This window comes from Filicampus tigris, chromosome 2 (genome assembly GCF_054856515.1).
Source record: "Filicampus tigris isolate MCC_2025a chromosome 2, RoL_Ftig_1.0, whole genome shotgun sequence".
NCBI lineage: Eukaryota > Metazoa > Chordata > Actinopteri > Syngnathiformes > Syngnathidae > Filicampus > Filicampus tigris.
Genome location: NC_141218.1, coordinates 4166210 through 4189273, shown reverse-complemented (window position 1 = coordinate 4189273; position 23064 = coordinate 4166210). Strand labels below are relative to the sequence as shown.

General features: G+C 45.4%; 1 protein-coding gene across 1 annotated transcript in view; it reads right to left on the bottom strand.

Annotated features, from left to right (window-relative positions):
* Window positions 1–1623: 1623 nt before the first annotated feature.
* Window positions 1624–23064, bottom strand: part of fgf11a (fibroblast growth factor 11a) — a 34827-nt gene continuing 13386 nt past the window's right edge. Inside the window, exons 2-5 of the mRNA XM_086024062.1 lie at window positions 15566–15676; window positions 10472–10575; window positions 4496–4694; window positions 1624–3827 (exon numbers count right to left, since the gene is read on the bottom strand). Coding sequence (XP_085880188.1) covers window positions 3685–3827; window positions 4496–4694; window positions 10472–10575; window positions 15566–15676 — 557 coding nt within the window. The 3' untranslated portion in view covers window positions 1624–3684. The remainder of the gene's footprint in view (window positions 3828–4495; window positions 4695–10471; window positions 10576–15565; window positions 15677–23064) is intronic.

Genomic DNA, 23064 nt, shown 5'->3' with positions numbered 1-23064 from the left:
CAGTTCCTCCTCTTTCAGGAAGACATTCTTCAAGCTATTGGAGCAAGATGTTCCCCTTTTGATGAGTGCAAGGCTTTGCATCGGGACACGGTCACAAGCAGTTTTGGGCCTTCTTCTCCCAGCTGACAGCCCGTAAAACAAATGAGAGATGTGGCGCTTAGCGGCGACCAACAACATGCCAGCATCATTTATGATCCGCTCCTGCCGCCATTTGGTTCACGGCCAATTTAATTAGCATAGAAGCAAAGTGTTAACAGCGAGCCGGCGAGGAGTGCATCAACAATAGATCACTCGCCTTTTATCGGTGGAGTTAAATTGGATTGTTTTGCCGGGATCATATGCATCAGCAACAAGTGTTGACGTTATCAGTGGAAAATCAATTTGAGGGCGCCAGACACACTTAATTCAATTAAGAAGTCCTACGCCACCTTCTTTTTTTTTTTTGAGGGGGGGGGGGCTGGCGATCTGAATCTTCAATTCCCTTGTTCCACTTCTATCAGTAAAAAAAAAAAAAAAACACTCTGACCACCAGCGTTAGAATCATACAAATATATTAGTTTGTTTTATTCAATGAGATCTTTGACTTCGTGTAAGTTATCATAGAAATAAATGCATATCATATTGCAAATGCAGGGTGACGATTTGGAGGGGTTAGCGGCGGGTTGAGGGAGGCCATTAGGGGCTTCAAGATAAATAGGGGGCAAAGTTCCTCGGTGTCCAGTAAATGATTTGGCGCATGCAAGCTTGTCATCACGTCTTGGTGACTTTGGAAATCCTCAACACACCCAACAGTTGCGTCGCTGTCACCTGGGTATATATTTCCTTGCCCCTCTGTATACAAAAATAGTGTCATTGTAGCTTTGACAGCTGGAAGACTCAAGCCAATCAAATTTGGAAGACAATGATTTGATGGAAGGGTCCATGTAGTACAAAGAACAGCAACCGAAATCAATCCTTCTGTGAGACATTACAAAGGTAGACAGCGGTGTGAGCGGCGGCGTGCGGTCAAAATCCCGTGACGGAGAGGCCGGCCAGTTATTCTGCGCTTGTCCTGGGCAGAGGGAGACGCCTCGCAGGCTGGCGATTTTTCGACTGAACGGCCCGATTGGAGGCGCGGATTTTGTGCCGCATTTGCTTTGGGCGAAGAAATTCACGGTGTGTGTGCGCGCGTGTGGAAACGTCTGGCTGTAAAGGTCACGCTATGTTAAGTGTGGAAGCCGGCAGAGTGCAATGCAGTACGGCCAACGGTCACAATCTCCGCTTTTCACTCGATATTGGGTTGCAATCATCGTCATCGTAATTCTCATCATGATAATAAGACGGCGGCGTGTGGGGGCTGCAAGTCGAAGAAGAAAAAGGACAGTGTCACTCTTTTGTCAGAGCTCCCCCTCCCTCGCCAACCACTAACTCTTTTTTTTTTTTTTTTTTTTGGTGTGTTTTCTGCTGCATTGCAGATGTGGCGAAGGGACTCCACCGCAAAGTAACGCACACGCACACACGCGCGCGCAAGGGCACATACAAATCAAAGCCTATACACGTGAGCTTGCAATATCAATATTAATCCCCCCCCCAACCCTCCTGCTCCCCCCGACCCAGACATGGTGGTGGCTGCGCCTTCTTAATGGTGTTTATTGCTTTTTTTTTTTTTTCTTCTTCTCCCAGTGAGTCGCACTCATTGATTCTCCCTGCACTGACTCTCGCACACACATGACGTACTCCAAACAGTGTCCATATATATCGCATACAGTTGAAATGTTTGGGATGTGGAAGCCCCTCTCTCTCAGCCTGGGATGACCCTCACTGCAGTCTAGAGGAGGCGAGGGACTCCCCAGGGAGGAGAGCACAGTGCTCTTTAATTCTAGCGTTTAACCCGCGTCCGTATTTGGCAGCGTGCAAAGACGATCCCCGTCTCGATGCACCACGTAAAGGCAGATACGCAAACCCTGTGTGCTGTACTCGTTAAACCGCGGTGCCTTGAGATACAAGTTGAATTCGTCCGGTGAAATCGCCAATCATCGTTGCCAATTGTAATGAATGGCAATGCCTTTTATCCAACCTGGCCACAAGGGGGCAGTATAAACGCCCATTTGCGTGTGACTTTCCTGCCTGGATTCAGCAGCCAATCATATTGCAATGTGGGTGTGTCCTGTTGAGGGCACAAGTGGGGTTCATGTAGTTCTTTGCAGAGGAGAAAGAATACAGTATGTCTGTCCATTCCTTTAACCACATAGATGCTAATCATTGCCTATGTTAGCATTAGCCTTAAGCTAGCAGACTCATGGCTACATTGTGTTGTTTTGGGTAAGTGTGTAATTCCCTTTATGTTTTAATTTGACAGTATACTTCAACTGGGAGTGGCATTAAACAGTGTGAAGGCTTTTTTTTTGTTTTATTTAAGAATCTGACAAGTAGGTCGTACGTCGGGTGACTCGCATCTCAAGGCACTACTGTATTCTATTTTTGGCATCAAAATCAAGAGGTCATGTTTTAGCTACAACACCCACAATGCAACCTCCCTCAAATATTCCACCTCATCCTCTGCCTTTTGAACCCCCAAATCCATTCATGCTTTCTGTGATACATTATTAAAGTGATACATACTCCATTTCAAAACTCAACCGCCGCCATCAGCCTTTTGCAGCTTCTTGCCTCTTGATTTAACCCTGGAAACAATTTTTCTCCCCCCAAAAATAAAAAAATTAAAATATTGCAACATAGAAATGTCCCAGCCCTTAGAATGACATAGTTAGCAAAGATTATTTTTGTCCTGTTTCACAGTTAAATCTTCCACACCTCCACCCAAGCGGTATCTGCCCATAGTCTTAATTCGGTTCGAGCAGCGGCGGCGTTTAATTAAACATTTGTGTAATTACTTTGTGAAGAATAGTCAAACATTTAATGGACTTAGTGATCCATAGGGGATGATTGGTCAAACATGGCAACCTGAAGGTCTATTTAGCGATTTAATTAAGGTCCTAAGCGCTTCCGCCGGGTGTGAAAGTGGTGTTTCAACAATTGCCGCCTTGGAACAAATGTAACAATAATGGCTTAATTTAATTGCACGTCTACTGTCTTTATCGGTCCTCCCTTGCTTAAAAGTGAGAAGATATTTACTTGTGTAAAGAGCAACATCATTATTGGTATGATTGTATTTTCTCACTATTAGTGGATTGATGGCCATTATTTAGGGTGATATTCATTTTGTCTGTCTGTTTTTTGGGATAGTGGACACATTGTGATCAACATCATGAACAAAGAGTGAAAAATTGAGTACAAGTTACAAACTAATCAAATCACACCATTGGTAAATGGAAGATAGCGTGCACACCCACGCACACACCCACAACCCCCCCACACACACAGGGTTTCTTAAAAAGTTGCTGACATGCATGGAAGATGTTGATGGAACCAATCAAATCAAAACAGCATTCCATCGTTGCACCCGTTAAGGTAAATGCCAGGAAGACTTTTTGCTCGGCTGCTGGACCGACTGGAAAAAATAAAAATCCACAGCGCTGATGGCAAGAAGGCCACACCTCTTGTTAGAGTTATTGCTTCCCAAATGGTAGTCACGTAGAGGTTCGGACGTGAAGGTAGACGGGGGAGGATGTTATCTTCGATGTCCAACCCTGTTTAGGCGTCCTCCAGGGGTCCCCCCCCATCCCGCCCACTTTTCTCACAGCGCTAGGACGATGAGGTTTTGGTTTTGCTTTGAGGGTCTTTCTTGCCATTCTGGTGCACAGGCGAGTCACTGGAGGTCTTGGGCGTTTTCCTAGGCGGGCTCTGCTCGGCGACATCATGCAGGGACGGTTCCCTGTACATGGCCACTGTATTTAGGGAGGAAGAAATACAACAATTCATAAAAAAAAAATAATAATAATAATAAATAAAAAACACACACACAAAAGAAGGTTACTAAGCATTGTGTAATTAAAGTCAAGTAAACCCCAATTCCCAAACAACTGTTCAACCTCGTTTCTTCTGTGCGGCCGTAAAGTCATACCAAAATAAAAACATTTAAAATAAACCACAAACACTCATGTATGAAATTTATAAATGAAGACTAAAACCAAGGACGTTTTGGCTATAGTTAGTTTTAGTGAGTTTTATGAATTTAAGTTGCAGTTGGCTTTCGCTTTTTTTTTTTTTAAAGCACTCTTTTTTTCACTTTATTTTGTTAGCAAAAATATTTTTTCAAATTTAGTTTAACTTTTTTTGTGTTCATTAACTTTAATGACCTTGATGCCCATGTAAGTTAACTTAAACTATATTAGCAAGGGGACTGTTTTTTCAATAAGATCAGTATTTTGACGTTCTCTGATTGGTTGGATGGAGCAAATCTTGTTCCGCTTTTGTATATGATTTCTAGAATTACGACGTGTTAGTGATGATATTATTATTATTATTATTATTATTATTATTATTATATTAGCAGTAGATTAGTCCGAAACCAAATGCGCGACTCTATGTCTAGAGCTTTGTGATGTCGATTTACCTTCAATGAGCTTGGGTAGAAAATGTGCGGCGCCCTTCGTCTTCTTGACGCGGTTTCCCTTCATGACCTGGCCGTCCCGGTTGATGCCGATGTACCAGGCCCGGCCCGACTGCGTCTGTCTGTACAGGATGGACGAGTAGGTGACGTAGTAGTTCTCGAACACGCACTCTTTGAACTTGCACTCTGGCGTGAAGTGTTCCTGGAAGACACACACATGCAAAGGGGAAAGGAGAAGAATAAGACATTTGGGATATGGGAACGTGGGCAAATGGAGCCCACATTTCATCATGACAGGGCTTACTAGACCGGGATCACGATGCCGGGATGCCATTATTTATACCGCGCTTTACCTGTAACAAACAACAATGGGCTGATGGGCTGAACACCCCTCCCTTGCCCTGGATGGTCCAGCGACCCCGTTTTCGGCCTTCGGTAGACAAACACACATTTACACGCTCGCATCCGACAATACGTCAACAGCGGGACATCCGGCGCAAACCCCCCTTAACTCACCCTCCTCCGGCAGCTCCCACGTTTTCCCTCTCCATGCCACATTCCGCCTTTCCTCGTTCCTGCCATACCAACCCCCCCCCACATCCCTCTGTCATGTTGTAACCTTGTCAGGGAACAAACCAATTTGCAGGATTGATTTGGAGCCTTGATGTGACGGGTGAGCAGAAAAGGCCTGAATAAGGACTTTGCTCTCTCTCTTTTCTCTCTTCCTCACTCGCATTCCTTCAGATCGCCGTCTGATCCTGGAACTTTTCCCGAAGCTTTGGCGGGGATAGCCACCTCCAGACAATTAAAAAAACAACAAAAAAAACGCCCATCCACGTTTGCTAACAACTGGGCATTAGACTAGCAAACAGAAGTAGAGGTTCATCACAGTCCACTCAGCCACTCCCCCACACCAGGGTGCCGTCAGCTGTGCTACTTTGTGTGACAACGCACTCATTTAGGTTGCTGCATTATTCACGGGGCACGCACACGGGGGACAGACGTGCATCTGTCTGCCGAGCTTTTACTCTGATGAGCCGTCACGCCGATCTCATCATGTCAAAGGTCTCTTGGTCACCCCTCGTCACCTTGAGCGTAGCCCCAACTAAATAAAGACAACCAGAACCTGCTGCACTCCCACAACTTTTCAGTAGGGGGTGCTCTAAACACGCAGCCATCTCCCACACCGCCGTCACACAGCCCAGGCTTGTTTCTGTGTAGCTTTTTTTTCTGCAGCAAAGCACGCAGGTGTTCGCTGAAGCTTCCCTTCGAGTTGCACCTGTTTGGGAAGGCACACGTCGTGACGCAACTCCGCTCGTGAGTCAACCGCCTTTGTCGTGCCGTTGCTCACTTGCGAAAAGAAGGGCAGACAAAAGAATTTACTGTGAGGCCTCCCGTGCGCTCTGCCGGGAAATGGATTCAATGTAAGACCTCTGCGAAAAGTCAATAAGCATTAGGCGAGGAAAAAAAACCCGGATTACTCTTTGATTGGACACGAGAAAATGTAAGTAACTTGGAAGTCGCAGATGTCTATTGACCAGGTTCAAGAGGACGAACGTATTTCCCGGCGTCGATAAGGCACGCTACGTGCACGCTAGTGTGTGTCGTGTCATCCTGATTAACTCTTTAGAACGGAATGGGCAAATCTTGTGCCAGGTTGGTTATTCCAAAAATATGTATTGGGAATAGTAGAAAACATTTTTTTGTGTGTTATTTGAAGCCCTTATACGCATGACAGGGAGTAATGAGAACAGCTGGAGAGGTGCACGGTGGCCAAGAAGCAAAGCGGGGACGTCCTCTGCTTCTCACCTTGACTACCAGAACCTCGACGAGCATTTGGGGCTTTTCCAAAGGGAACTCGAAATATTGCTCCGCTTTCTTCCCCTCGCCACCTTTCCTACATCCATCACATCGCCTCTCATCCCCTTCCTGTAGGTTACATGTGTCCGTCGTTTGAGAGGAGAAATATTAGAGATGAGACTGTGTGCCTAGTGGGGGTCTCTGTGGTGGCGGTGGTGGGGGGGGGGGATTGTGACGTGGCTCTGTTCATTTGCTTAATACAAAATTGAATTTATTTTTTGCTCTGACTGTCGACTCCCTCGTGAGCTTCTCAACATTTTTACTCGCATAGTCTTGATGAAGGTGTTGGACCTGGAGGACGGACGGGATGGCAACCCGAGTGGGGTACCTGCCAGCCAGCCAGCTCTCAGTCATTTTCCCCCCCAAACCCCTGACATTAGGGTTTCTTCTTGAAGAGAGTACATGTGAAAGGAAGGAGAGCAAGTGGAAAAACAAGTCTGCTGACTCAAAGGAAAAAGAGACTTGCAGTTTGTGATTTGATGGCAGGGATGAGGAGGAAGGTCAGAGAGGAGGAGGTGATGCTCATAAATATATATATATATATATATATATATATATATATATATATATATATATATATATATATATATATATATATATATTTGTTGCCTTGAAATTTTGAGTTCACTCAACTTGTTTGTTTGCAGTGTATATATATATATATGAATTGTTTAGCGTCGATCTGTGCTTCTAGCCTCTTTCTGCATTGCCATTCTCAATTTTATGTCTCAAGGGCCAAAGCTGTGTTCATTGTTTTCAGAGTTTGGAGTTTTTTTTTGGTTTCGTTTTAACAGGTTTCCCCCTGTGGGAGGATGGCGGAGGCCCCGATACAGGTCCGTCCCAATTATGTCTTCCTGCCTTTCTGTGTTGAACCTGACTGCACATGTGGCTTTGCTGAGGGCATGTGGTGGGAAGCCAAATTGACCAGGGGAGAAAATGTGTGTGTTTGGTTAGGTGTGTGTGTGTGTGTCTTTATCGTACAGTTTAACACACTATGACCCCCCCCCCCCCCCCCCCCCCACACACACACACACATGAGCAGCAGCCACACATCATTTCCCTCTTGTCTCTTCCCAGGAGGCTTTTCCACACCCCACGTTTAATAAAATGGGCCACCATGTCCTCAGCTCAGTGCGATTTATTTATTTATTTTTTGCTAACACAGGTTATTTGGTCGTGTCGGAGCAAGAACCCTCTGGTTTTGAATGATCCGTTTTTTTTTTTTTTATTGTTTTGCAGCTTGGGCTGAACGATTTTGAAAAATACATTTTTTTTTCCCCCCTCAATATTGCGATTGCGATTTAATATGCGATCATTTTTTCAAGGTCATCCTCCCATTTTCTTTTTCCACAGAAGTGATGAATTAATCTACATTACAAAAATCAATATCAGATTTACTATACATTAACGTTTTGTTTTTATAGGTCGGGCTTACGCTTCAATAAAATATGAACGACAGTTTATTTTTCTAGCTCAAGTACAGTTGTTAACTGTATTTACACTTGCAGTCTTTTAAGGGTCCACTACACAAACGTCACAAAATTTTGCAAATGGCATTCGACCACATACTAGCGATGTCAATTTCAGTTCGAATAAAGGTCCAGCACTAGTTCCAACTAGCAATGGAAAATAAATTTGATTGATTATCATATCGCTCCAAATAGTTGGGCAGGCTATTGCGGTTGACGTGACAAGATGGCAGAGAGGGCCAGAGTAGAGAACCAGGACAGCAGTTAAGGTGGACTTGGAGAGAGAGCGATGCACTTACGGTATGCAGGCTGGGAAAAAAAATGAACCACAACACAATGCAGCTGACACGAAGCTGCTGGCTTTTCTCTCCAAGCTAAAGCGCTTGTTTGGAGAGGCTAGTGGAAAGGGACGTCAAGTGAAATAATCGACCCGCTGTTTGCAAGTAGTGACACCAAACACGTGGTCTTGTTTCGCATGTGTGTTTACTGCCTACTTGTCGCTTAGCCAATGCACCTTTGCTATTGTCCGTTTGTATTATTAATCGTTCACTTGAATTCACCACAAGCAAAAGAGCAATTATTTCCAAGTTTCACAACTACTGTAGGTAACTTCGTGAACTGCAGTAATCATAGTCGTTTTTCACAGAAGATCACAAACATGCTTGTGAGGATTGTTAGATTTTCCATCTATAGGTGTTGCTGCACCTTTCTTATTCAAGTGCCGTTGCTAATACCGTCCTCTGGATGATATTCGTTAGCCTGTCTTTGGCTTTTGCCATTATGTGTTAGCATTGAGCTAGCCGACTTTGGTAAGGCAAAGTTTGGAGATTTGGTTGAACGCACGACATTCGATCCTCTTTTGTTTTATGTTTAGTTTGACACCAAACTTCAACCCAACAACTTTTTTTCTTTTTTTTTACAAGTGCATATTTTTTCATTTTTTATATTTTTTAAAATCCATCCGTTTATAGTGTTTGAAATATTTTTTTCTTCTTTGACACAAAAATGACCTGCTTGGGACACCAGCGTCCCTCCCCTTTCTTGTAGTCGTTCAGATATTGAGTGTGCCAGTTGATCAACAGGACACAGCAAGTTTTAGCAGCGTAACCTTTCCCTTAATGAGGTTGCACTGCTCGGATGGTCACCCTTTTGCAGCCCGGACCGATCACTCCTCTTCCCGCATTGCAGAGCCAGCGCTCACTGAGGCTCTTTTGGATTCATCCTGGGGTGGGGGGGTGGGGGGGGGACACCACGCTACTTGCACGTTTCCAGCCACATCGCCTCTCTAAGGTGAACAAAAAAAAAATGCCTGCCTCCTCAATTTATTTCCCGCAGCTTTGCCCTCTATCTTTCATTCGGAGGCTCACACTTGCAGAGAATAAGAGGCGAGCAGGTTGTTTAAGGTCGGGACGGGAAACAAAAAATCCCCGCCACCCCCCATCCGGCTACCCGACTTTCCCTGTCATCTGGCAGGGATTTTCTCAAACTTTTTCTGCAGGGGTACTTTCCCTGCGTTAGAAGAAGTGGGTCACCTTCTCTGTTAGAATAAAGCCTAGAGCAGTGTTTCTCAACTGTGCAAAAAGGAAGATAGTAAAAAAAAAAACAGACGTGGGCATTCCGTGAGACGGATGAACTGACGGACGCCCGTTTTTCTGGTGAATGGCGGGACATTTAAAATTGACAGACTAAGCATTTTTTCATCTGTCATTTTTTGGGGGGGTGAGAGTGGGGGGACGGACTGACAGACGGATGGACGGACCAACAGACGGACTGACAGACCGACGGATGTATGACGGACTGACTAACTAAGGATTACAATTTGATTTGTCGCGAAAAATGACAGACTATCGAATGACGCACCAGCAAAATTGAGTAAAATGCCCACCTATGGTAAAAAATAAAAAGTACAGTGTACAGAATGCGGCCACAAAATTTGACTTATCAATTGCACTGCCGTAATCGATCACTACCGCTGATTGTTTCCTCTTTGGGAGAAAAAAAAAAAACCAGAACCAGTGCTCTAACTTGAGCGGAGCCACTGGTGAGGCAGCTTAAAGCTCGAAACTCGTCGATTGGGAGAGGAGTACGTTCAAAGGCGAACTTAAAGAGCTCAGTCAGAGAAAAGCGCCATCCGACTGACCACTCCTTTTTGGCAATGGAATGAGACTCAATGTGATATCTGGTTTGTTAAAGTGGAAGTCAACCCAAACATATTTTTTTCAAGAATATGTTCAATGCAGGCCCACTAGTTGAAACAAGGCATTCTGATAAATATTGCGTTTGTAGAATAAGAGTTAATCCACCCGTTTTTAGCCATCTCCGGGGGCGGCCATTTTGTCACTTCTGTCAACTGAAAATAACATCACAGTCTGCTGACGACCAATCATGGATCAGCTTCAGAGAACAGGTGAGATGTGATTGGTCGTTACCTGAGCGATGAATGAGTCATGTCATTTTCAGTCGACAGAAGTGACAAAATGGCCGCCCCCGGGGATAGCTAAAAACGGGTGGATTCACTCTTATTCCACAAACACAATATTTAATCAGAATGCCTTGTTTCAACTAGTGGGCCTGCATAGAACATTTTCTAGAAAAAAATACGCTTGGGTTGACTTTCACTTTAACGTATTGATCCACGAGAGGTCCGTACCGAAGTGTAGAGGTAGCCCTCGCTGTTCATGGCCACGTAGAGCCCCGTCTTAGTGCTCTGGATCGCCACAATGCGGAGGCCCACAGGAATCAAGTTGAACTGCACTGTTGAAAACACACAAAGAAGAATGCATCATCGTCAAGAGGAAGTGGGAGGATGGGATCGGGAGGGATTTAAAAGACAAACTTCAGGTTGGCTGGACACGCAGCCAAAAGCCGCCAGCCGCAAAACGCTCATTGTTTTTGTGGAGTTCACCGTTATTTTGCACCAGGATGGTTCAAAGGCAACCTTGGAGTTCCACGCGCACGTGTGAACATCATTAGCAGCAGCGCCACCATGCGTTTTGTCATCGACCTCAATTACGTGCGTGCATTCTCAAGTGATGGATGGATGAAGGATTTTTTTTCCCCGGAAATGTAAAAATGTAATACTAGCAAGTTTGCAATCAATTTCAAATGGAGAGTTGTGCCGGCATAATGGATGGAGACAGAAAGTCAATGGCGGCTACAATGGGGAGAAGAAAAGTTTGGGAGCGAGTGCGAGTTACTCGGGAGGTGTTTTGCGGCAGCGCGAAGGGAAACGCATCGAACGTTTCCATGAAGTGAAATAAAGAGCCTCATTGCGGTGGCGTGGCTTGGGTTTGAAACATCGAGCCCCCTCACCCACCGCACGTGTTCCTCCTTGTCTTTCCGGAGGGGCTCTGCTTCTATTTGCCTCATCGATCTCTGCATCTCAAAGAGGCGCTCTGGCAAATGAGCCAAGTGTCACAATGGGGAGGACAAATAGAGGGGAGAGCGCATGGCTAGAAAAAAGAAAAAAAAAAAAAAATCCAATGTGGGGATCCAGACTTTCTTTGTACTGTCGCCTCTTGCCTGCCTTTCAAGCGCTGCTTTGACTTTCGTTAGGCCCTCGGCCGTCTTTTGCATCATTTCAGCCTCCAAACGGACAAATTGTTGACTTTCTTCCACAGCCCCCAATAAATAAGGCCTTGCTATCACATCCATCATCATCATCATCATCATCATCACTATTCCTGGACAATCCGCTCCTCCTCCGTTTTATTCAATTTGACTCTGGGGAAAAAAAAAAAAAAAAAAATGTTTTTTTTGTTTACTTTTATTCGGCGTTCCACCGGGGAGAGGAAATGAGAGGGACGTGTTGCCAAATCAATCCCGCCAGTCAATTTGAGGCCTGGAGATCATAGAGACAATAAATAAGCAAGGAGAACGTGGAGCTAGATTGGATGCGGGGGGAGGAAGAGGAGGAGGAGGAGGACGGGGGGCTGGTTGGGGGGGGTCAGTGGCAGCGGGACACAAAGTTAAGCGATGCAAATGGCGGGATTGTGCGACCTTGCCATTGCATTGTGCTGCACCTCCGACTGTATTGCAGTGACAATACAGCTACAGTCTTGTATTTGACTGACAAAAGTCGGCTAGCTTGATGCTAACACGTAATGGGAAACTCCATAGACAAACAAAAAGAACATTATCACAGTAGTTATAAACCTTTATTTATTTTGAAATGGGGGGGGGTGGCAACACATGCAGATAGACTATATAAGAATGCTCAAAGGCACATATTCGTTATCCTCTATGAAAAAGACCAAACATGAAGTAACCTGCAGATTCTGTAAGAAGATAATTTCGGACACATACGTGTCGAATTTTGTTTGACACTTGCAGAAGTACCACAAAAAGAGGTTTTAAGCATCATGAAATTTCTCAATTTTGTGGTCGTGAAAATGGTATTTTTCTGCCTTAAGGTTTGCTCTTGATCTCATCTGGACTTGGACTCGGACATTGTGGACTCTGACTTGACATAGACTCGGACCTTTGTCACTCGAACTTGACTTGGACTCGGACCTTTGTGTCTCAAACTTGACTTGGACTCGAACCTTTGTGACTCAAACCTGACTTGGACCTTTGTGACTCGAACTTGACTTGGACTCGACAGAGGTGGACTTGACTTCAGCCCTGCTTCAAGTACAGTGAGTCAGGTATTACCATCTAGAGTGCTGTTTTTCCTGATTAAAAACACATGGCAACCATTTTTGTTGGTGTTTTTGAGAGGCTGGAACGGATTCATCACCTTTCGATTCATTTCAATTGGGAAATTTGATTTGAGATGCACTGTTTTGAGTTGTACCACTACTGCATTGTGTTGGATTACATGAGAGAAACCAGCTCCACCGTCTCACTTAGCGTCGTTTGCTATTCCTCAAGCGCTCGCGCTCACAGTCCTCATCTTATTCCTCGCAGTTCTCCAAAGCCTTTGATTTCTCTTCTTGTGCTGAATGATATCAAGCACGGGGGAAAGTCAGACAAAGAGACTCCGATGGGGGGGTGGGGGGGTGGAGGGACGGAGGGAGCTAGGCAGAGCGAGCGAGACGCGTTCCAGAGCAAAGACGCAGATAAATAACATTTCCTTCCAACAGCGGGAGATGCTAATTAAAGAGGATAAAAGTCAGAGGATGATGCCGCTCCTTGTGGCTTTCTGATCTACACGCTGAGAGTCAATATGGCTTTCATCACCCCAATCTCGCTTTCCTCTCTTCTTTCTTCTTTTTCCCTGCTTTTGTCTTCCCGCAATCGTCAACCCACCTCTTTCCTTCTGCAACAGAGTCGTTTGGGGTCAAATGAAGTAGAAAACTTCATTGGCCGCGGAGAAACATTGTGAACGCGGCTATGGTATGATGCTCATTTTACAATCAGTGAAACCTGGTGTCTTGGCGGCCGTGTGCAAACACTCTCGTTTAAAGCAAAAAATCTGGTGCCATGAGGAATGCACCCATGTATATATTGGGCGGGGGGGTGCCAGTGGTAGTTTGTCAAAGTTGGTAGTCGGAAACGCTAACGGAAGCCCGTTAAAACGATAGTCGGACCGGCCTATAGGCGATTACTATTTGGTCCGGCCGGACAAAATGGCGGATAGACGGATGGCGGAAGGTTACCCTGGCTGTAGGCGGAGGGCGAATTTTTAGTAAAATGCCCAGCTCTGTAAACAAGTAGCCATTTATGTAAAGTGCGATCCATAAAGAGTCTTTTTTTTGTTTTTTTTAAATTAAAAATAAGTACTTCTGTTAAATAAAAAAAAGTTTGTCTTCCTGTTAAATTAAAAATGAAACTTTATTCTTAAATGTGACTGTTAAGAATGCATTTCCAATTTGGTTGTCGGCATCTGTTGACTGTCACGGATAAAGTAACTTGTAATCTAACTGAGTTACTTTTAAAATCAAGTAATTGGTAACTAAGTTACTTTTAAAGTAAAAAAAAACAAAAAAAACAGCAAAGTAAGTGACAAGTGACTTTTGAAGGGTAACTGTGGCAACACTGTTCTGGGCAGAGAAGACAGACTGTGTGATAGCGGCCGTCGACATTAAGGTTGAGAAACCGCAAACCTGGCACATCATCATTCATCAGACTCAATAATTTAGCCTGAAACAAACAGCCACTTGTGGAACAAATAGTTGTGTTTCATAACCTGTGTGCACAAACTGATCAAGCACGCTCAGACGAGAGGCGAAACGTCTTCGAAGACAACCAAAACAGTCTCGTTGCGCTCCATTCAATGTACCGAGATTGAAATGACCTGGATGAATGTCAAATGTTAGGGAAGGATTTCTTATCAAATCAATGTATTCCACTCGATCGCGGTGAACATAAATCACGGAAGTTGATTTCAAGAAAGCCGCTTGCTCTTGGGTGCGCGTTAAGCCTCGTGTCCGAATCTTTGTTGACTGTCTACAGATTCCTTCGTGGACTACTACTGTCCCTCGGGGCCTTTTTGTCCATGTCGCGCCTGCACCGGCCAGGCAGGCCATGAGGGTGGGTGACAAATAGAGTCCGACAGGTGCCCCGATGTTTTTGGCCCGCGAAGACGGGATTGCCTTTGTCATGGCCAGGCAGCGGCACGACACAAAGCCGACACCATTTCAAGTCTCATCTTTGGAGAGTGTCGATTCATACCTACTTGCGGTGTCATTCATAATCCTTGCCATAGGTGGCACTCGAACCCCTAACGCCTGTTTTTAAGGCCATTCAAAGCTTCTTCATCAGACACCAGAAGTCAGTTACTTCTGTGAAAGACATGATAAAGTCCAATTTCAGGGTCTCTCACTATGTTGTTCTTACAAAAGCTTTTTTTTTTTTTTGGTCCTCTTGACCAATCCCAAACCTGAAAGTGGAAGTCAACCCAAACATATTTTTTTCAAGAATGTTCCCAGCAGGCCCACTAGTTGAAACACGGCATTCTGATTAATTTTGAGTGTGTGGAATATAAATTGCTCACACTGACCAATCACGGCTCAGATTCAGAAAACAGGTCAGCCGTGATTGGTCGTTGTGAGCAGCTGTGATGTCATTTTCAGTCGACGGAAGACAAAATGGCCGCCCCCGGAGATGGCTAAAAACGAGTGCATTTTGCTGCTTAATTTATATTCCACAAACTCAAAATGAATCAGAATGCCGTGTTTCAACTAGTGGGCCTGCTGGGAACATATTCTTGAAAAAAATATGTTTGGGTTGACTTCCGCTTTAAGCAAACAAAGTCTCCACTCAGCATGCCTCAATGCCAGCCTGCCAATGTTTACGTCACATAAAAAAAAAAAAAAAAAAAAAAAAGGACAAGGACCGGCCCCGTAGCCAAAAAAGTCTTAATGAATTGCTGGAATGTAAATTTCACCCAGGCGGGCCGTTGCCCCTCCCGCTGCGCTGTAAATCTCCCAATTGCGCTAACTTCATGTTTTCCATTCAAATCGGTGTTGTGACAGAAAAATGCTGTGTTGCCACATCAGCGACATCCCATAATACAATACCGGCTTGCTCGGAGGGCGAACGGGAACATTTTAGCCATGTTTCCGGTATGCATCGTTGGCTTTCTCACTCTGTGGTGGGAAGTATGTCGGATGAGAATCAAGCCTGGGGGGCCTTCATGCATTGATTGATTTGATTGAGATCCTGTGCGCTATCGAGTGTGTTCTCCAACGAGCAGCTCTCAAATCCTTGAGTACGGCGGTGTATAAGTACATCTCCCCGCCTCTTTTTGCAACTAGTGGAGAACGTCTCCGTCACGCCGTCTTAACACGTGTTCACTTACAGAAGGAGCTGCTTTCGTCCTTTGTGCCTTCCATGGTGCCGTCCGGCAGCATTTGAAGGTAGAACCCGTGTCGGCAGTACAGCCGCGTGACGATGCCCTTCAGCTGCGGCTCTGCGAAGCAAACACACCGGGAAAGGGTTAAAGAGACGCGCGTGCATGGGAAGGAAAGCCAGAGTCCTGATATTTGCACTGGGAACCGGTCAAATAGGAAAGACGTTGCAGTGTGCGCGACCGTGACCTTCTGCGGGATTATCGAGGCGGTTCGTTGTTGTTTGCTCGGCGTGGGCGGCGGGAACTCTCGTCGCCGAGCCAATCAATCGCGGTTTCGTATCAGCATCTCAAAATATCCCCCGGTGACAGTCTCTCTGTCATTAGCGTCATTTCCTCTCTTTATTGACAATCGCACCATGTTTTTGTGGTTCGGTACAAAGTAATACTGTGGTTGTAGCCACACAATCCGATACGGGTTCTTCATTTTCCGTTGCAGATGTATGGTGCTCAGTCAATTTTAGACTTTATTAGTCAATTTTTATAACGGTTAATTTTTTGGGGACACTTCAGTCCAGTTCAGATGCGTAATACACCGCAGCGTCCAGCAACCTGGCAACCTCGCTCACGCTCACGTCGGGCTTCTGTTTCGCCATGAACCAATTTGCGGCCGAAATCTGATCTTGCGCCTGCAGCATGTAGTCTGAGGGCGCTGCAAACTAAAGGGTAGAAGACGACGACTTAGAAGGAGCGTCGGTGCGCAAGTGTTCCCGCGATCAACTTTTAATGAGGAGCATCAACTATGAATGAGAACAGAGAAATACGGGAGCATCTGGCAGTTTGCCCTCAGTCGACAGCAGGCTTGTGTGTAGGCATGTGCGCGTGAGCCTTCAATCGATTCATGTAAAAATGAATTCTCCCACCGTCCGATTCGGCACATCTGTGTAAATCATTTACGGCAACAATATGTAATCATTTCGACACGCAGTTTCACGCCACTCGAAAAGTCAAGATGTACTCGGTTAAAGAAGTGATCGTGTGGAATCTGTCCGCCAACAAACATGAGGCCGCAGCCGCTGATTCGACACCGCGGCCCCAGCGGCTAGACTGATGTTCTGGAAACCGCCACGGATAAAAGCTCATCCATCCGTGGTTGGCTGGCCGGACACAGAAGGTCAAACTGGAGTGTGTTAATCTGTAATATCCCGAGTGTTAATCCCAAATTAAGCCGCAAACCACACATCGGGCCATGTGCCGATTAGCACATCTGCCTTGGTGTACCCCCAAGCGGTGGGAGGAGCCAGTTATTGACCTTTAGAATTTACAGTCATACTGTACTTGTGCTTCAGCATCTCAAAGGGCAAATCCGTCCAAAATGAATACGATTCTGGATCAGATCTGTCCTTGGCAAAATCACGCAACAGAAAGCGTACCATTACCTCGGCCTGAACGATTTTAGGAAAGGATTGAATTGGGAGTTTTCCGAACGATATTGTGATTTCGATTCATTTCACGATTTTCTTCAAATGAGTGCAATGTCACCTTGTACAGTAACATTTACAGAATGACATAAAATTACATTATACCATGGAAACAATAAAAGCTATTACTCTCCTAGTGCAAGGACACTGAAGAGACTTTGTGAGGGAAGAAGTCCACCGTTTTTAGAATGCGAGACCAACTGCTTGTGGTCATAGATATGCAGTTATTTTGTATTAATTTAATGTACAAGTTCTTTGTACATGAATGTAAGATTACATGTAAAAGAAAAATAATCCCATATTTTTGTTAGAGACAAAACAACTGCTCCAAGCGGTGACTCAGGGCCGAGCGTTTTGGCCTGAAATTCATATCATGGTTATGAATTGAATCCCTTCACAGTAATGATGAGTGTAAAAGTGTCAAAATCAGAATGGACATATTTGTGTGAGCGTGTGCACTGCTAACTATGTAGCTGTTGTCTTATTTTACCTCAAGATACTTATGAATTGTAATTAATTGTAAATTAATTGTACCTCTAAGCTCTTATTCTAGTCTTTCCTGCCTTTGCATTTCACTTTAGCAACTAGCATTAGCGTCTTCATCTTCTCATGTTCTCTCATTATTCGTCGTCGCATGCTTAGCGACTCCTTGCTCATCTTTAGCGACAGCGCTACTTATAAGCTAATTATAGCTTAAATGTCCGCGAATAGCAGAGGAGTGGATCCGGACCACGTGGCTCCTATAGACATTGCGCAGAGCAAGTTAGCCTAGCGCCTAGCATTCGCGAGCAGCCGGGAAAGCAAGGACTTCCGGAGGGATGGCTGACAACGTGACGTGCAGCTGCTTGGTGAGTCTGACCTGTCCATCAGTAGCATGCCACTTCTGCGCTTTTCAAAAAAACGTAGCTTTGACGATCATGAAATCACATTGTCTGAGATCATGATTTCAGTGCCAAAACAATAAATCGTTCATCCATAGTGCTACCACCACTAAGGAACAAAAAACTCTCCTAGAGCAGGCGTTTGTGTAAAGCCAGGTAAAGTCCCTCCAGGGGGGCTGCACTGGACTGAACATTTTCCCAGGCAGCAATTTTGCAAAGCTGACAAAAACAGCAAAGCCCAACTTGCCAAATGCTGATGGCCTCACATCTGTCCAAATGATACCTGAAGCGAAACAAAAAAAGCAAGCAACTTTTGGGACGTCCTTCATTTCACTGACAATGGATTGAGAAATGTGCGTTTTGCCTGCCTGATTTGTTGCCAAAATCCACATACGTAAAAGTCCTTTAAAAGGATAAACTCATGATAAACAACATGAATTGCTTTCCACAACAATGTGCTTAGTGTGGCAAGCGCAGAGCTGACGTCTCCCCGCAGCATAGGCCGACCCGACCCTTCCCATTTGTGCGTTCAGTATGCATATCGCAACGCAACCTCCTCAGTCAGCGCCTGACATGTTGTTGTTGTTGTTGTTGTTGTTGTTGTTGTTGTTGGCACCGACTGACAGCTGGAGACAAAGCACCGCCGACTTTTGTCAAGTGGTAACTCACCGCGGCAGCTTTAATTTACACTGGCCAGGATGCAGAAGGCTACACGTGCTTTTGATGTTCCCTATTGTTTAAAAGTCACACCCGGCCATCCGCCTTCTTTCGGTGCCGCCGCCGCCGCAAAGGTCAACATCGTTTGCCATTGAAGCACTTTTGGGGGAAATCCTGCTTGACTGCAACCACGCGCCACTTTCAACAACCATTTCCTGCCTCTTTTCCACACTTAACAAGCTTGTTACTCCCTACTGACTCCAATATTCTCTCTCTCTCTCTCTCTCTCTCTCTCTCTCTCTCTCTCTCTCTCTCTCTCTCTCTCTCACCATAAGCACGAGAGGCCCCGGGCTATTAATCTGTGGATATACAGTATGGATTTTACAACTGCTAGTATTTCAACTCTCAGCATTTATGGCGTCAAATGGTAAACACTTGATGCAGTAATAACATCCCTTGTATTGGACGTGGAACATGTGAAGGGATGTTGACGGAACACTGAATGCAAGGTAGAGGCTTTGGCATCTTTCGGAATAATTTTGACGGCAAAAAGAGTGAGCGTGATCCCGACGGATCCATCAAAATAAACGGCTTCTCCTCCTCGTTGCCCGCTCAAATGAGCCCCTCCCTCTTAACGCTTTTTGGAGGATCAATAGGGATGAAGGTGATGAAGTGCAGCCAAAGTTTGCACCTTGAGAATAATTAGAAAAAGTATAAAGGCATGAACGCAACCATCGCATGAACTCCATTAAAGCCAACTTTAGCAAAAAAATAACTGTTTAGCAGGTAAAGTTGACATCTAAAAATGTCGAAAAGAAATAAATAATGAGCCGAGCTGCTTGCACGCTGCCCGGAGGCTATGAGCATGTTGTTATTTATCTAATAGGATTACGATGATCACATTTAACGAGAAGCACTTCTTTTTGATTTCCATTGCATCTTCATCTGTCGGCGCGCTTGCAAGGCCGCACTTAAAAACATTTCTTTGTGTTACGGAAGGTTCTGCATTCCAAACGTGACGCGATTTGAGCTGCAAACACAGGGTCAACCGAGTCACATGACCTGGTTTCGGTCCAAACCTAAGGTTTGAATCACTTTCCAATTGGAATATCAGTTGAAAAAGCGAATCTGTCAAAGCAAGCTGCAGGTTGCCCATGTTTTTTCGCAAATGTATTTGGCTTACACGAGGGATTGTTTGACCGCATCCGAAACGGAAACTTGCAGTTTGAGACTTGAGACGTGTGAGTGTGACTTACTCCCACTTCTGCTGATCAGTGCTGAGAGCTTACTCAAAAGCTGAGTGTCAAGAACTGCTAAATGAATGGGCACTTCAAGCAAATGTCTAAATGTGAATGGACTCTTGCTTAAATTTAAAAAAAAAAAAAAAACTCCTGAAAAGGTGAAGACAAGCATACAGACGATGAGGTCAAACTGTACTCTAAGAGGGAATGATATAAAGCTTAAAACAAAAAAGGGCCTAATGATCGAGTCTGAGGGACAAAAGAAGCCGCTGGAGACGAAAGCGCCACAGAGTGCATGTGGGGAGGAAGATAAGCAGACGGGATGAAGAGCGACATAGAAAACGGGATGAGAGAGAGAAGACAAAAGCGTACGTCAAGTGAGGAGCCAAGACGGCGTTGGTGACGGCAGTGGGGGCAGGAGGGGCTGAGAGACAGAGTTTGTGTAAATCGCCTTCTCAAGGCAAGTGCGACGCCACCCGAACTGGGTTCTGGAGCCGGGGTCATCATTTTTCAGACGCATTTGTCATCAGTCGCCATGAGCAAAAGTTGTGAGCGCCACCAAAATGGCTTCCATAGCGCAGAGCTCGACATTCGTGCTTCCTTGTCAAACGAGTTGGCGCTCCACGATGATGCCACGTCAAGATCGACCCTTCCAGCCAAGTGCCGGGCTGGAGAGGTTTCCCATCAATCAAGTTGAAGAGCGGCCATTTGCTTCAGAGGAAGCAGATATGTGGAAATCGTATAGAAATGGATTTGGGAAGGTTGCATGTGATTAGATAAGTACGGAATGCAGGGCGAAGGGAAGGAGATGATATCTGAAGAAGGCGGCAAGGAGCCAAAGGATGAGGATGCGAAGGGCGATGAAGGTCGAGGAGGTCCGAGAGGGAGGCGATGATGAAAGCGGTGCGGGGAGATCGATCACCTCGCCGTTGTAACGCTCAAAGGAGTCAATGAACAGGAACCACAATTCCCACCCACACACAGTTTTCTCGCCCCTCTCCTTTCTGTATCGCTTTTTTGCCCCACCTCCTTTGCGAGCCTCCATCTTTCAGCTGTTTAATGCAGTGTTGTACGTCTCCTCTTCATGCTAAGTGCAGGCTTCTACCAAGATGGATGGCAATATTCTCCCAAGAGCCATTAAGGGGCAAATACAAACCAATTTCCCGTCTATAGATGCTCTCCAGATGACATTTGAAGCGTATGACACCATCACTCACAAGCACAAGTGACGGAGATAAAGTGGCGAAATAACCATGCAGACAGAACTCGCATATGTCGTACTAGACCGGGAAGGTTGCAGCATCGTGTGGACTTTTAACCCACTGGGCATTAGGTCTTGACGAATTTCCGCAGAAACACTCAACGCAACCAATGTGAGTTTGAAAGATGGGCAGAGACGGCTGTTGCCAAACGTTTAAAGGCCTCGGTAGACCAAAAAGACGCTGGCCAACAGTGACAGACGCTTTACCCCTTGTGGCGTCCGGCCGGCTGTCGGCACGTCACGCTGTCAGGAATACACCGCTGACCATTAAAGTACCTTCTGCACATGCATAAGATGTCATGCCCTTCCATACCATCGGCGGCGGTAGTCACCATTTCTCATGGTTAGAAAACTCCAACCGGAAAGCTGTTGGCCCGGGCCGGATTATAAAAACGTAGACAATGCATTCAGCTATATTCTAACTCGCACGCGAAGTAAACCATCACGTTCTTGACACGGTATTGTGAAATTCTTACGCTGTCAACCCTCGCTCTTGTACTTGTAAGAAGATTAAGGCAGCGGTGGCGCGCCCACTGTTTTTCCGCACTTGTCACTTGCCGTTGGTGCTCCGCGCGCTGATTTGCTAGCTAACAGCCAATCAGAGTGACTAAATGTCAAGACTGGCGATGGCGATTCAACATGCGTAAACGCCCGAAGACGCTTACAGACGGGTTACGACACTATGACTTTGGCCACTACGCCAAACAGACGGCGCATTCAGATGCCACGACGCTTCACGACCTCCGACGTCGGTTTGGACTATCAGGGCCTTAATGGGAGGTCAGGCTAAAGAGGGACTGGCAACGGAAGAAGCTCCAAGCTTTCTGAGGCTCCACTTTGTCCTCTGACCTGAGGCACCGGCACGTAGTGGTCTAGGAGCTCCGAAGGGTAAGGTGGGGTGAGAACATTTAAGATTTAAAGATTTTTAAAATCATCTTAGAATGAATGCTAAAATGTTACAAGGGAGCCAGTGAAGGGAGGCCAGCATTGGAATTATGTGCTCCCTTCTACGGGCTCCAGTTTGGATGACTGGCTGACTCCAAAATAAAGTGCATTACAGTAATCCAGCCGAGATGTAATGAAGGCATGGATTAAAGTTTCAAAATGTTGTTCAGAAAGGAGACACTTTACCCTAGCCAGCTGCCTGAGATAAAAAAGGTGGATTTAACAACAGCTCTAATTTGCCAGTCCAATTTAAAATCACTGTCCAAACCCAAATTTGAGACTGTTGATTTGTGATAAGACATCAAGGGGCCCAAGTTAACAGGGTGAGATGTACAAGGACCACTGGGACCAAACTTTTAATTGAGGTTCAACAAGTTTAGTGCCACCCAAGCCTTGATTTCCTCCGGACAGGGCAAAAGAGAACGTGTTCTTTTTGCTTAGCAGGAGATACAGTAGATCTGACTGTCATCTGCCTAACAGTGCAAAGAAATACGTTACTTTCTTAAAATGTAATCCAGGGGCAGCAAATACAATGAAAACAGCAGGGCCCCCAAAATGGAACCCTGTGGAACACCATACGACAGTAGGACAGAGTGGGACTTAGAGCAACCAAGGCTAACAGAAAAGGACCCGCCTGCCAAATACGATCTAAACCGTTATAGAGTGCTTCCACTAACGCCCACCTGGTGCTGCAAATGAGCCAACAGGATAATGTCAAACGTTTGTCCAACAAAACAAGAGACACATAGTCTCCGGTCAAGTTGATGGTTTTCACAAGTTGATATCGTAAGCCACGTCGCCGCGTCAAGTCGTGAAAAAGTTTAAGATCAAATCGATCACCTGTCTGAAAAATGTCATAACGCCACCTCTTCCCTCACTCTGCAGGAGCTGTGCGGCATTATGTTGCTTCAAGCTTGAAAGCCTGGACGTTGTTGAGACAAACACTGAAAATAAGTTTGATTAGATTTGAAGCAGCCTGTTTTGTCACAAATGGAAGGAACTGGTCAGCAACGAAGATAAATGCGCAAAGATTTATGACACTGCA